The sequence below is a fragment of the Lonchura striata genome, chromosome 8 (assembly GCF_046129695.1).
Source record: "Lonchura striata isolate bLonStr1 chromosome 8, bLonStr1.mat, whole genome shotgun sequence".
Taxonomy (NCBI): domain Eukaryota; kingdom Metazoa; phylum Chordata; class Aves; order Passeriformes; family Estrildidae; genus Lonchura; species Lonchura striata.
Window position 1 is genome coordinate 33,157,140 of NC_134610.1, and position 12,058 is coordinate 33,169,197.

Below are 12,058 nucleotides of genomic sequence, written 5' to 3' on the forward strand. Positions count from 1 at the left end.
GATGTTTGTGTCAGTACATCTATTTCCATGTTTAAGTGGAAGTTTTTAAGTAGACTGAAGAGGGATAATTATCAAAATTGGAGAATATGTTGATGCAAAGTAAATAAACTACCATGTCTTCAAGCATTCATTACAGTAGACTTCTTTTTCTATGGATCTAGCTCATTCAGATATTAGAAAAAGTATAATGCAGCATTCTTAAAGGAGCAAAGAACCCCTCCTATATTTATGCTTGGGTTCCAAAGTGGAAACAATGTGAAAATCAGGAAATGTATTAAAATGAAAGCTGGAGGAGCAGCAAAATGAGTAAAGTCCTGGCAGCTGGCACTGGGCTTAAAACAGATGATGAAGAGGGATGATTAACACAAAAGGATTAAGTTGATGGCCTAAAATGAGAGGGATGACAATTATTCACTGTATCTGACAAAATAACAGGTATGGAGGATGAAATTAAATTTCCATGTTGACAGATTTAAAATAATATAAAATATCTTCTCAAATAGTGCATTATTTAGACTCAGTCACAGAATCAGAGGTTAAGAGTAATTTTACCTTAAAATTACTTAAAGCAATGGAAAAATTGATCCATTCTAAAAGGCCTTTAAGTGCATGTTTCTCAGTTTGTAAAATCATACTCTAATTCAATTAAACAAATAATGTGTATTATTTCATTATAGGAAAAAGATGAAGCTATGTTTGACGTGCCATTTCACAATAAAAATCCAAAAACACAGATGAAGCAATCACAAGAAAATATCTTTTGCCAGGAGTTGGACATGATCCACAGCTCTGAAGGGGATCAAGATTTGAAAAAGCATTGCCAGCAAATGTTGGAAATTCATCAAACTCCTGATTCACCAAAACACAATTTGAGCATAGACAAAGAGACTCCAAAATATTACCAGAATTTAATTGCAAGTATGTCTTCATGGGGCTCGCCTGAGATCATGAGAAAGCAAGATATAAGCATGGAGCTTCAACCAGTGCTTCACCTGACACCCTTCTCAGAAGCTGAAAACACAGATTTTCAAATTGTGCACACGAGGTCATCCCTGGAAGGAGAGAATTCCATATCACTGGGATATTCTAACATGGATGAAAATGGCAGTGGGGATGCAGCAGTGGGAGTAGATAGAAAATCTCCAGCTTTCTCTGAAAGTACCTATACTGTTGATGATGATGAAGCTATGGAGAAGAATCTTCTGGTAAGTGATATTTCATGTCTGATTTAATTCTTTTTAAACAAGACTACTCAGCTCTGTCCCCCTGGGATCATTGAGGGGCCACAGGCTCCAAGAAGTAGAAAGCTACACACTGCTGGGAGTAGGGCCAGTGAAGTTCTGGACATACAATTATTAGTTCCTCTCTTACTCTGATAAAAACTGATAAATTTGTTGCACTTAATGTGTCAGTAATTGAGATCAACCTGTAAAACCTTTGCTACCACAATACTCAGTGTACTCTAACAGCTCTCCACTTCTTCAACAATCTGTTGTTGAGTGTTAGAAGAGACTCTTTCAAAACTGGATAATAGCAGTGTTTTATATGTTGTATACATATATTTATATATTGTCTATATTCTGTAATTTCACAGGAAGATTAAGTCTATACTTAAGAAAATTTCTCCTTGGCTGTATGTTTTTGTGCCTTGCTTTGATGGGTAGTTAAATATAAACACATGGTATCTTAAGACTATTAAAAGAGGAAAAAATTGAGATGGAATGGTTTTGCAGTGCACCAATGTTGCATTAATTGTGGTATTTGCCATCTCTAACACGTGGATCAAGTAGGGATTTGCTAAAAATCAGCACAAGTAAAAAAGTTGTCATAAATGCTGAAACCAACAGCTACATTCAGAAAACCAAAGTAACATGAAAAATTTCTTCTCAAGCAGATGAGAGAAGCTGATAATCTGACTTTAACCCCTTCTGATTTACAAGATGATGAAGGATCAAGAGCATCTGCCATGAGTGATGGATGTAGCAGCAGTAAGTTGAACTTTGTAGATTGCTTTTACCTTTTGTTACTTTCAATATTAAAACATGTTTCTCCTTTCTTCCATTTTCTTTTACTGTAGTCTTTTATTGGAAAGCTATGCTTTAAGCAGGTGGTTCTTTGTTAAGAAACATATATATATATACACATATGTATATATATATACACATGTATATATTGTGCCTGCTTTTACCTTTTCATCTACATACAGAACAGAGGCAGGGGATTTGAGTCCTGGCTTAAGTACTTAACTACTCCTTTGGTTCTAAAGGCAACTTAAATGATTTTTAACTTGTTTAAGTTGAGATATCAACCAGCCAATTCAATCTGACCCTGCATTCATACAAGCAGAAGTCATGGTTATTTTACAAGTGGTTGTTCTACTTTCAAGTTCTTTCCTTATTTGTAACACTTTGTGGGGATGGTTGTCTCTTTCCTTCAGATACCAGCTCAAATTTGGCAGCTAATTTAAAGCAGGAGCTACAAACATCAGATCACCTAGATGCCAATGTCATGGCTTACCTGCGATACCGGGGCATAATTCCAGATATTATGGAATCAATGAAAGAGAAGGAAATACTTTCACCACAGATGAAGGTAACATATGATTAATATAAGCATACCAGCAAATTAAAACTGGACAGCAAAAGTGAAATGGCAATGTAAAATAGCTGCTACATTTACACTGAAAAGTGTTCTATAGTGGTTTAAACTGCAAGTTGATGATGGTTCTTGTCCTTGCATCTCTTGTGACAACATTACTGACATTTGCTTGTACTTGCTAGAATTGAACTAGTTTTGCTAGGACAATAACTGATGCTGTTTCAGATTGTGGGGGTACAAGGACTGCTTATTCTGCTTTATGGGTTTGCCTTGGAGGCTTCACAGAAAGTTGTTTCAGAAGCAACCATAGCTGCCTGGTATCATGTTCCTCTGCCTGTTCTTGTCATCTTGATGTGATGGAGAGCTGTGGAAACACCAGTGCAAGGTGTGCAGGGTTAGGTCAGAGCCAGTTCAAGCAACATGAGGAATCAGAAGACTGAGCAGTGAGTGCTCACTCTAGTCAGTAATTAAAGTTGAAGAAAGTATATGCCTGGAACTCTTTGGTTTGCTGAGGAAGTTGTCAGCCATTTTAAAAATTCCAGCTACAGAAAGGGAGAAATTCTTACCTGTGAGAGAATACCGTAGGTTACAGTGAGTTCTCAAGTAATAAGAAACTGTAAGAAATCCCTTCCTGGAAGTGAATCCTGCCTCCTAATATGCTTAGCAGGTCCCTTCAGCTTGCCCAGCACAAGGGAGGAAGGTAAGCCTGAATTCAAACTCACTCAACCTAACTGGCACAGGTAACTCACAAGAGGAAGGAGACTGGGCCTTTATCGCTGCTCAAGTCAGAAGGAAGATGCTTCCCCCATCCATCTGCCCTTAATAAGAGATATGATGCTCTAGGGTTGGAGAAGGAAGAACACATGGAATAATGAGTTCCAGGAATGATGAGATCCAGGAAAAGCCAAACATGCAAAGCTGATGAAACCATCTGCTGGCATTAGAACCAGTGCTACCAGAAAAGTACATCAGGTGTTGGTAATTGGAGATTCCTTACTGAGAGGCACTGAAGCACCCTCCTGCCATCCTGGTGCCTTCTCTAGAGAAGTTTGTTGCTTACCAGCAGCTTGGATTTGTGGTGTCACTGAGGCTGTCAAGCTGAGTGAGCCCCACAGATTATCACCTGTGTGGGGTCTAACAGCACTTTGACAGGACAGTTCAAAGGTTTGGGACTGTGGGTGATATTCTCTCTATCTTCCCAGTCAGATGAAGGGTACCAGAATAGAATCCCTGGCTGTGCAGCTGGTGCAGTACTCAAGGTTTTAGTTTTTATTATCATGGATTTACCTTTGAGATGCCAGAAATGTTGGGAACTCATGGAATTCACCCAAGCAAGTGAGACAAGGGTATCTCCACCAATAAGATGGCCAAACCCATAAGGAAATCTTTAAATTAGATGAGGAAGGGACTGGAGGAAGGAAGTAAGAATTAAGTTCTTTCCTATTGTAAGAAAAAGATCAGATTCAACACCACCGGAGGAACCTGGACATAGGTAAGTCTGTGGGACCCAAAGACATGAATCCCAAGGTCCTGAGGAAATTTTGCAGTTGCAAGTGCCAAGCCACTCTCCGTTGTTTTCAAAAAGTCACAGCAGTCAAAGTCCTCGGTGACTGGAGAAAAGGGAATCAGAGCAGTCTGTTTTAAAAAGCTTAAGGACGAGCACCCTGGAAGCTACTGATCTTTCAGCCTCACCTCTGTGCCCAGTAAGATCATGAAATGGATTGGACATAAGTACAAAATTTTTTGTGATTAGACACTGGCATAGAGAGGTGGTGGATCCTTAGAAGTCTATCCCAGAATCCATTGAAAATGAGATTGGATGGGGCTTTGTGCAACCTGAAATAATAGAAGATGCTCCCTATGCCTGTCACAGCAGAGTTGGACTAGATATGATCTTGAAAGGTCCCTTCAACTGAAGACCAAACTGTGATTCTCTGTCTAAAAAATTCTGTGTCAGAGATTTCATAGAAGAGGTGAATTTTATTATACCTTAAGAAACAGGGTGGTATTTTTGTTTTTAGTTTCATTTGTGGAGCATCAATCTCGACTTTACTGGCTGTAAGATATGAGTGCATATCCCAGTACTGAATGTTTGAACACTTTACTGTGCTTCTGATGTTAATATTTACTAAAGGTTTTCATTGATTATTGAAGTAATCACTACTTTGATTCCAGTGACAGAAAAGTAACTTAAGTTTGTTGAAAAGTAATTTAAAAAATGTGCAGGGGAAGATTAGCAAGAGTTAAATAAAAGTACTCTATGTTGTTTTTAAAGTGCGTAGCTCCACATGGAGGCTGTGATGCTCTGATGAGATGTGTGTAAGAAAAGAATTCAACTCTCCAGTGACCTTCCTTGAAAAGAGGCCAGGAAACATCTGTGCATGATGTAATAGCTTGTGAAAAGGGAATTTATTTAAAATATATATTTGGCCTGATAATGTCAGAGGAAAAAATTTCCACTGTGTAAATTATTACAGTGGTTATTTTGGGAGTTGATATTTGTACATAATTTGCTAAATTAAGCCAAGGTTGTCTAAATACATCATTCAGTTTTCTGGCATCACTGAGGTTTGGTAACATAGCTTCAGGCTTGATAGAATTTAATTCATTCCCAGGAAAGTTAGCTAAATGGTTCAGAAACACTATTTTGGCATAAATAGTAATTTATGCTTAATTGCACCTTAGGGTGTTGATACAGACACCTTACTTTTGTTGTCTAGTACTAACTCATCCTACTATTACACTGTCAGGATGCTGATACCTGTTTCCAAATATTATCTTTTTTTTTTTTCTTAGACTGTGCTGAAGATGGTGTATGAGGAGAGCCGCAAAATCCTGGCTTTGTCAGAGCATCCCTTTGCTTTTAGGGAGCTGAAGAATGTCCCTCAGACACAAGTGGCAATGGAGGGCTGGCAGAAGGAGGGATTATCCCTGCTGGATGCTATCCAGTCACTGAAGGATTACCTCAGCAAAGTGGCAGATAGAGGAGACAAGGTATGGCTATAAAATACCCTTTAAAGCAAGGGAACCAGGCTGTGTGTGTGTGTATATGTATATATATATATATATATATATGTTTTATATAGAATATGTTATGAGGCTTGTGTGTGTATATATATGTTTAAAGAGTAAGGGACAGTACTCTTTAAACGTTTCTAAAAGTGCTTAAATAAACAGATATACTCCTATGGTATGAAAGATGCTGGGTTACAATTTGAGAAATGCTATTTAAAAAAAATATTTTAACAGGAAACATCAGGTGTTGCTGCTGACTGGAGAGGAGAACTTCTGCAAGCAGTACAGAGTGTGTTTGAGAAGGAGAGAAGTATGTTGCAAATTGACTTGAAGTCTCACTTCTCCAATCCTGCATCTGGTGACACCAGTTCATTTGGGGAAAAGCTGGAGTATATAATGAAACAGCAAGTATGAAAAGCTCCTAAAGTGTGGTGCTCATACATCTCTTCTTAATTCTCTTTTATTTTTTTTTTTTTTTCATTTTTATTGCTTCTGTTGCTAAATCTTGTGTATTATGTTACTATCTTCTATGTCTTGTATAATGCAGATGGCTTGGGGCCAGTAGCTTTTAGAGTTTCTGTTGTGGTAGCATTTTTCTTGAACTTTGTTCGTGATGTTACAAAGCCTATTGATTATTTTAGCTGACATCAAGAAAGACTGTGATATTCAATAGGAAATACTTGGTTGAATTCTTTTCCTCCTTCCCATTTGACTAGAACTTCGCAGATCTCCCTTGCAAAGGGTATATAACTCTGAATCTGGGACCTTTTTGCCAGTAATATTTAGTTTCTAGATTGTAGTAATTGTTATGTATAAACTTGACAAGGCAAGTGAAGTGGGGTTTTTCTTTTTTACATAATGTTATCATTTTGCATTCATGTGAAGCATGAACTTAGTCATTTGAGTGCTTCAGTACAAAACTTGTACTGCAAGAGTTCACTTAGTATTTATCCTTGCAGAAGATATGGAAATAGCCTTGTAGTTTAAATAGGCCTTGGTTTGTTTCAGGAGGAGCAGAGGCAGATGGTTGTGGAGCACCTCTTCTCCTCAGACCGGAATAGCCTGCTCTCAGAAATCCAGGACCTCCGAGCTCAGCTCCGCATGACACATCTCCAGAACCAGGAGAAGCTCCAGCAGCTCCAGGAAACCCTTACCAAGGCTGAGGATCATGGCAACAAGCAGGAGCACCAGCTCCGGAGGAAAGGTATTTCTTACTGTCTCTGTCAGCTCTTTCTGTCTTCTGTATCAGTTCCTTTTTACCTTAAAGGTGAAAGGCAAAAAAAGGTATCTTGCAAAGAAGATGATGCTGTACAATTCCTCAGTTTTACTGAATGCACTCAGGTTGCCTATGATGTTAGCAGTTCTTTCTCATATCAGTAGTTAAGACAAACTATGAGAAGCAAAGAGAAGCTGTGAAATAACCCTAAGCAATGGAACTAAAATAGTGTGTACATGGAGAAAACCCAGCAAGGACAGTAAAACCCTGTTTGTTTGCAGAGAATTGGTTATCTATATGTTTGCTAGTATAGAATCACAGAATCATTTAGGCTGGATAAGACCTTTAACATTCTGGAGTCCCACCATAAACAGTGTCAGGGCCACTGCTAAACCATGTTCCTGACTAAATAAGCAAGCCTTCATTTTCACAGCAGGTTCCCTTTATGTAATAAAGGAATAAGTGCAAGTGACCGTGGTCAAAAATAAACATCTCTCTTCAAAGCAAAACACTGCTTTTTCCTTCTTTTTGTTTTTCCATCACTGTCATTCAGATTTCAGCTATTTAATAGCACATGCTGTAGTCCAATAGAGCAAAGTTTCCTGGACATCCAGAAGTTTATTACTAGTTTTATTTGCATGATACTGTAGACATAGGTACATTAATTGTTTTTAAGTACTTATCAAACAGGAGCCTCAAAATTTAGGGAGAGTTATTTCTCTTAACTCACTGGCCTGAACAGAGCTGGCCAAACAAGTTCTATATAGTGATTCCTGTCATAAAATGTTTATAGAAGTGGATAAGTTGGTTTAATGATGCTTAAAATCCGTAAGTGATTTTAGAGAATATCACAATGATAGACTCATAGTGTTTGGGCATCCTTCTTCTGATTCCTCTCATTTGAAAAGAGATTAATTCTTCAGACAAAAACATTTCAATACAGCTGTTTTTTTTCCTAATTTGGATTAGTATAAATGACATCATATTGTCAAGGTCTCTAGAATATCAATAACAGTGTTTTCTTATCCTAGTTGAATTATTGGAATATAAGCTTCAGCAGGAAAAATCTATTGTAAGTGACTTGCACAGCACTCTCTCTGAGGAGCAGAGAAGATCCTCGGAAACATGTGATCTCCTGAATCAAGAAAAAGCATCCCTGAAATCAGAGCTTTCTGGAAGTATGCAAGAGAATGAAAGGTTGCAGAAATCCCTGGAAGAGCTTCAGAGGGAAATAAATAATTTACGGTAAGAAGTAGATTTATTCATTTACTTGATTTATCAGCAGGTGGGAAAGAACTTTATATTAATTGGATCCATAAAGCACTTGGAAACAGAGGGAGGAAAACTAGGGTCTCTCAAGGGTTATGTTTTCTTTACTAAATTCTGTCATCTTGGGTATGTTCCTTTGCCACTCCCTTCTTAGTGTATGCCAATATTTTGCTTTCTTCTTGCAGGACAACAACTTTGCTCTGCCAGAATAAATAACCTATCTCTTAATTGTTACAAAATCGAGCAATTCTAGCTTGGCTTGCAGGGAGGCAAATGTTTTAAAATGCTAATTAGATTGAAAACCTTGAAAACTGACCCTCTTTAGAAAGAATGGAGGCCACCTTAAAGAAACAAATCAATAGAAAGAGCCCAGAGAAACCAACCCAAAATGTCTTGCTTATGATGCTGGTGAAGGGTGTTCTGTTCTGAACATAGAGATGTCGTTTTGAACTTTGCAGTGTTGAATTGGAAAAAAAAGAAAAGGATTTGGCAGCTGCGCTTGAAGACTTGCAGGCTGAGCAGCTGAAGGGATCTGAGCTGCGAGGTTGGTTTGAGGAACAGCAGCGTCAGCAGAGGAAAGCAGAGGATGAAAAGACAAAGGCCATGGAGGTAACGCCCAGCTCCCCTGGGGCATGACGTTAACTAGCAAGTTATTTGTGCAGTCTTCTTCCCCTCCACTGTTCTTTGTTTAGTAGCTGTTAAAACCCCCAAACCTTTCCTGAATGTGCACAGCGTCCTTTTGTCCTTTTCACCAAGTGAAAGCTTTTAGTTACTCTCATTAATTGCACGTATAGAAATAAACCAAGGTTGAATGCCATGTTGGGGGTTTTTTCCTCACATCTCCTCATGTTTTTTTTTTTTCCTTTCCCACTTTCCCCTGTTGTGTACTGCCCCTTGCTGAGTAGGGACAGCCGGATTCTACAGCTGTGTGATGTGACTGCACCCTTAATTCCACAGCAAATTTACCATGAGGGTGTGAGATGTATGATCTCTGAGATTATAAAGAAAACCACCCAATGATAAATAGGTTTGGCAGAGAGTAAGTGGAGCCTTTTCAATATAATATGAATTTTTGGAGGTTAACCAAAGTCGTCCTGTTCCCTTCTAAATTGAACAGAAAACAAGTGAATAGCTTTCTCTCCAAGGCTGTAATAGCAATGACTCAGTCCTTGTAAAAGGCCTACAGTAAATGGAAAATGAGGAAGATTCAACATAAACCATTTCTTAAACCCCAAAACTAAACTCTCTCAAAGAACTCCAAACAATCCTACTTAAATTCTCTGGCTTCTCCTGTCATCTTCCTGGTAGGTGTTTTAAGTTTGTGAGTGATTTCTGTTGGGATATTTGTTAATGCTGCACGGTTAGGAAATGCTGCTCATGCAAGGAGGCTAGAGTAGCCAAGGCCAGGAGAAAAGTGCTTTGCCCTGGAGAGGTACCCAGTTGGACAGATTAGTCTGGCATTCACAAATCTTTATTGAAGCCCCATTATGGAAAGCTTCTGCCTTTTAGCATCTGACCTGGCTTTCTAGGACATAACAAATGGTGCTGGCTAGGTGTGGGGCAGAGTAGACCTCCCCGGTAGGACAGCAGTGCCAGCTCTGGCTGCCTTCAGTGCCCTACACTGCCCCTTCAGTCCCTGCCTTTCCTTCTGAAGAAACACTGGCTCCCAGAATGAATCTTGTGATGGATTTTGAAGGGAAAGAGGGTAGATTTAGATTAGATATCAGGAAGAAATTCCTTCCTGTGAGAGTGATGAGGCCCTTGCACCCAGATTACCCAGAGCAGCTGTGGTTGGCCCATCCCTGGAAATGTCCAAGCCAGGGCTTGGAGTAACCTGGGATAGTGGAAGGTGTCCCTGCCCATGTTAGGGGGTGGGAATGAGATGAGTTTTGACATCCTTTCCAACCCAGACCATTCTGTGATTATTTTTATCAGTCTCTGCTCTGTTATTTGAAGAGATGGGCTGCCAAGTCCTGAAGCTTTACATCTATTCTTACTGGTTAGATTTTTCTTTTTAAAACAACAGGGTTATTGCTGTTGCAGATGTTACTTATTAATGGGACTGAGTGATGTAAAAAGTAGTGATTTCCTAATGAGGGTCTTAATAACTGAAGAGGAAATAATGTACTGGCAGATACATTAATATGATAATTTTTTTATTTTGTTGCTTGGTGCCATATTGCTAAAGAGCATTTTTCCGTCACTTGTAATTTCAAACTTTTTAATACCTGAGCTACTCTAGTTAAATCTTGACTATCTTTCTGGATAAAATAGGTTGACAATTGCTAAATGCCAGCCGGTCCCACAAATGAGTGTTTTTGCTGGAATATGAATGTGTTCTCCCCCCTTGTGCCCAGGAGCTGCAGGCTGCCCTGGATGTGCAGTTGGTGCAGAACTGCCAGCTGGCCGTGTCCTTGGAGCACGAGAGAACAGTGACAGACAACCTCCGCAAGGAGCTGCAGATCGAGCACTCCCGCTGCGAAGCCTTGCTGGCCCAGGAGCACAACAAACTGAGGGAGCTACAGAAAAACCTGGATGCTGAGAAAAAACGTTCCTTGGAGCTCCTGGATTCCTTGAACCATGAGCGTGTTCTGACAGAGCAGTTGAGCATGAGAGTGAAGGAAGGGGCTTCCTGTCAGCACAGGGAGTCGCTGCTGGAACAAGCCTTTGTCCGAGAGCTCCAAGCCCAGCTGGAAGAGGAGAGGGCACAAACTATGGAGCTTGCTGCTGTTATTGAGAAAATGCAGCACAAGGCCATCCTGTCCAAAAGGCAGCTGGAGGCTGAGGTACAGATGTGCCATGAGGAAACCCAGAAGGAGAAGGAGGTCAGTGACAAACTGCGAGCCACCCTGGAGTCTCTTCAGGCACAAAAACAAGAGGTGATCCGTTCCCTGGAGGCCCAGAGGGAGAGAGAGATCAAGCTGAAAGTTGACTGGGAACAACTGCAGTCACTCTTCAAGCTGCTTAAAGAGCAAGATAAGAACAGGAAAGAGGAGAGGGAGAGAGAACAGAAACAGCAGCAACAAACAGACCTACAGAAACAGAAGGACTGGCAGAGAGATCAGGAGAGATTGGTGAGAATGCTCTGCCTTACACTCAAATAGCCACACACTGGAATTTAACCCTCTGGATGGTATTCTTTGATTGGAATGTTTCCTTCTGTTAATGCATTCTGAAAAATGCATTAGATGAGCTCTTGTCCTACTTTTGTGAAATGTAGCTGTTTTCAAGGGATTGTGTCTGGGTTTATTGTTGATGGAAGTTGATCCTTACATTTTTGCCTCTGCTGGGAATTGCTGGATGTTCAGAGGTGGGGATGAATATGGGTTAAATGCAGGATGAAACCAAACTACTTTTCATGTCATTGCCCTTATTTTTTGAGCTATGATCCCAGTCATGGCTTGACAAAATATTGGTTTCACCCTGGGTTTCTCCTTGGATGTAGACAATGCCAATTCCAGTGTCATTAAATGGCTTCCTGGTGTCCCTGGGAAACGGTGCTCTAAGTCTTCCCCCAAAAGTGGTCTGGCAGGTCAGGAACACCCAGATGGATGTGCTGATTAGGTGTGGTGACACTTACATAAGTGGGTATATATAAGATGCAATTAACTACTACTTATTTTGTTCAAACAGCAAAACTTGGAACAGCAACACCAAAGAGATGAGCAAAGAATTAAAGAACTGCAGGAAATACTGGCAGTAGTAAGAGAAAGAGAAAGAAATCCTCCAACTCCAAATTGTCAGGAGGAACTCTTGTGTACCTCAAGCAAAGATGGAAGTGCCACACAGCCTGTGACAAACGAAACTGAAAAACCCCACTTGCAACAGCAGCAGCAACAGCTGGAGAAGATAAGGCAGCAGTTGCTCTTTGTGGTTGTGCATCTTAATGAGTTCATACATAAAACTCTGGATAAGTGAGTTCATAAAATAGCACTTTGCTTTCCATCCTGTTTCTAGCTT

At 39.9% G+C, this 12,058-nt stretch overlaps 1 protein-coding gene across 6 annotated transcripts in view; it reads left to right on the forward strand.

Moving 5' to 3' along the window:
- The window catches only part of PCNT (pericentrin), a 70,118-nt gene that overhangs the window by 49,998 nt on the left and 8,062 nt on the right, over positions 1 to 12,058 (forward strand). For 3 of the 6 annotated variants that reach the window (XM_021532568.2, XM_077785159.1, XM_021532580.2), the window contains 10 exons: positions 678 to 1,205; positions 1,895 to 1,988; positions 2,438 to 2,592; positions 5,395 to 5,592; positions 5,848 to 6,021; positions 6,622 to 6,817; positions 7,861 to 8,074; positions 8,557 to 8,707; positions 10,456 to 11,172; positions 11,732 to 12,012. In XM_021532568.2, the coding sequence (XP_021388243.2) occupies positions 678 to 1,205; positions 1,895 to 1,988; positions 2,438 to 2,592; positions 5,395 to 5,592; positions 5,848 to 6,021; positions 6,622 to 6,817; positions 7,861 to 8,074; positions 8,557 to 8,707; positions 10,456 to 11,172; positions 11,732 to 12,012 (2,708 nt within the window). Of the gene's footprint in view, positions 1 to 677; positions 1,206 to 1,891; positions 1,989 to 2,437; positions 2,593 to 5,394; positions 5,593 to 5,847; positions 6,022 to 6,621; positions 6,818 to 7,860; positions 8,075 to 8,556; positions 8,708 to 10,455; positions 11,173 to 11,731; positions 12,013 to 12,058 lie in introns of all 6 variants that reach the window. The other 3 variants (XM_021532575.2, XM_077785158.1, XM_021532576.2) reach the window with 1 other exon arrangement.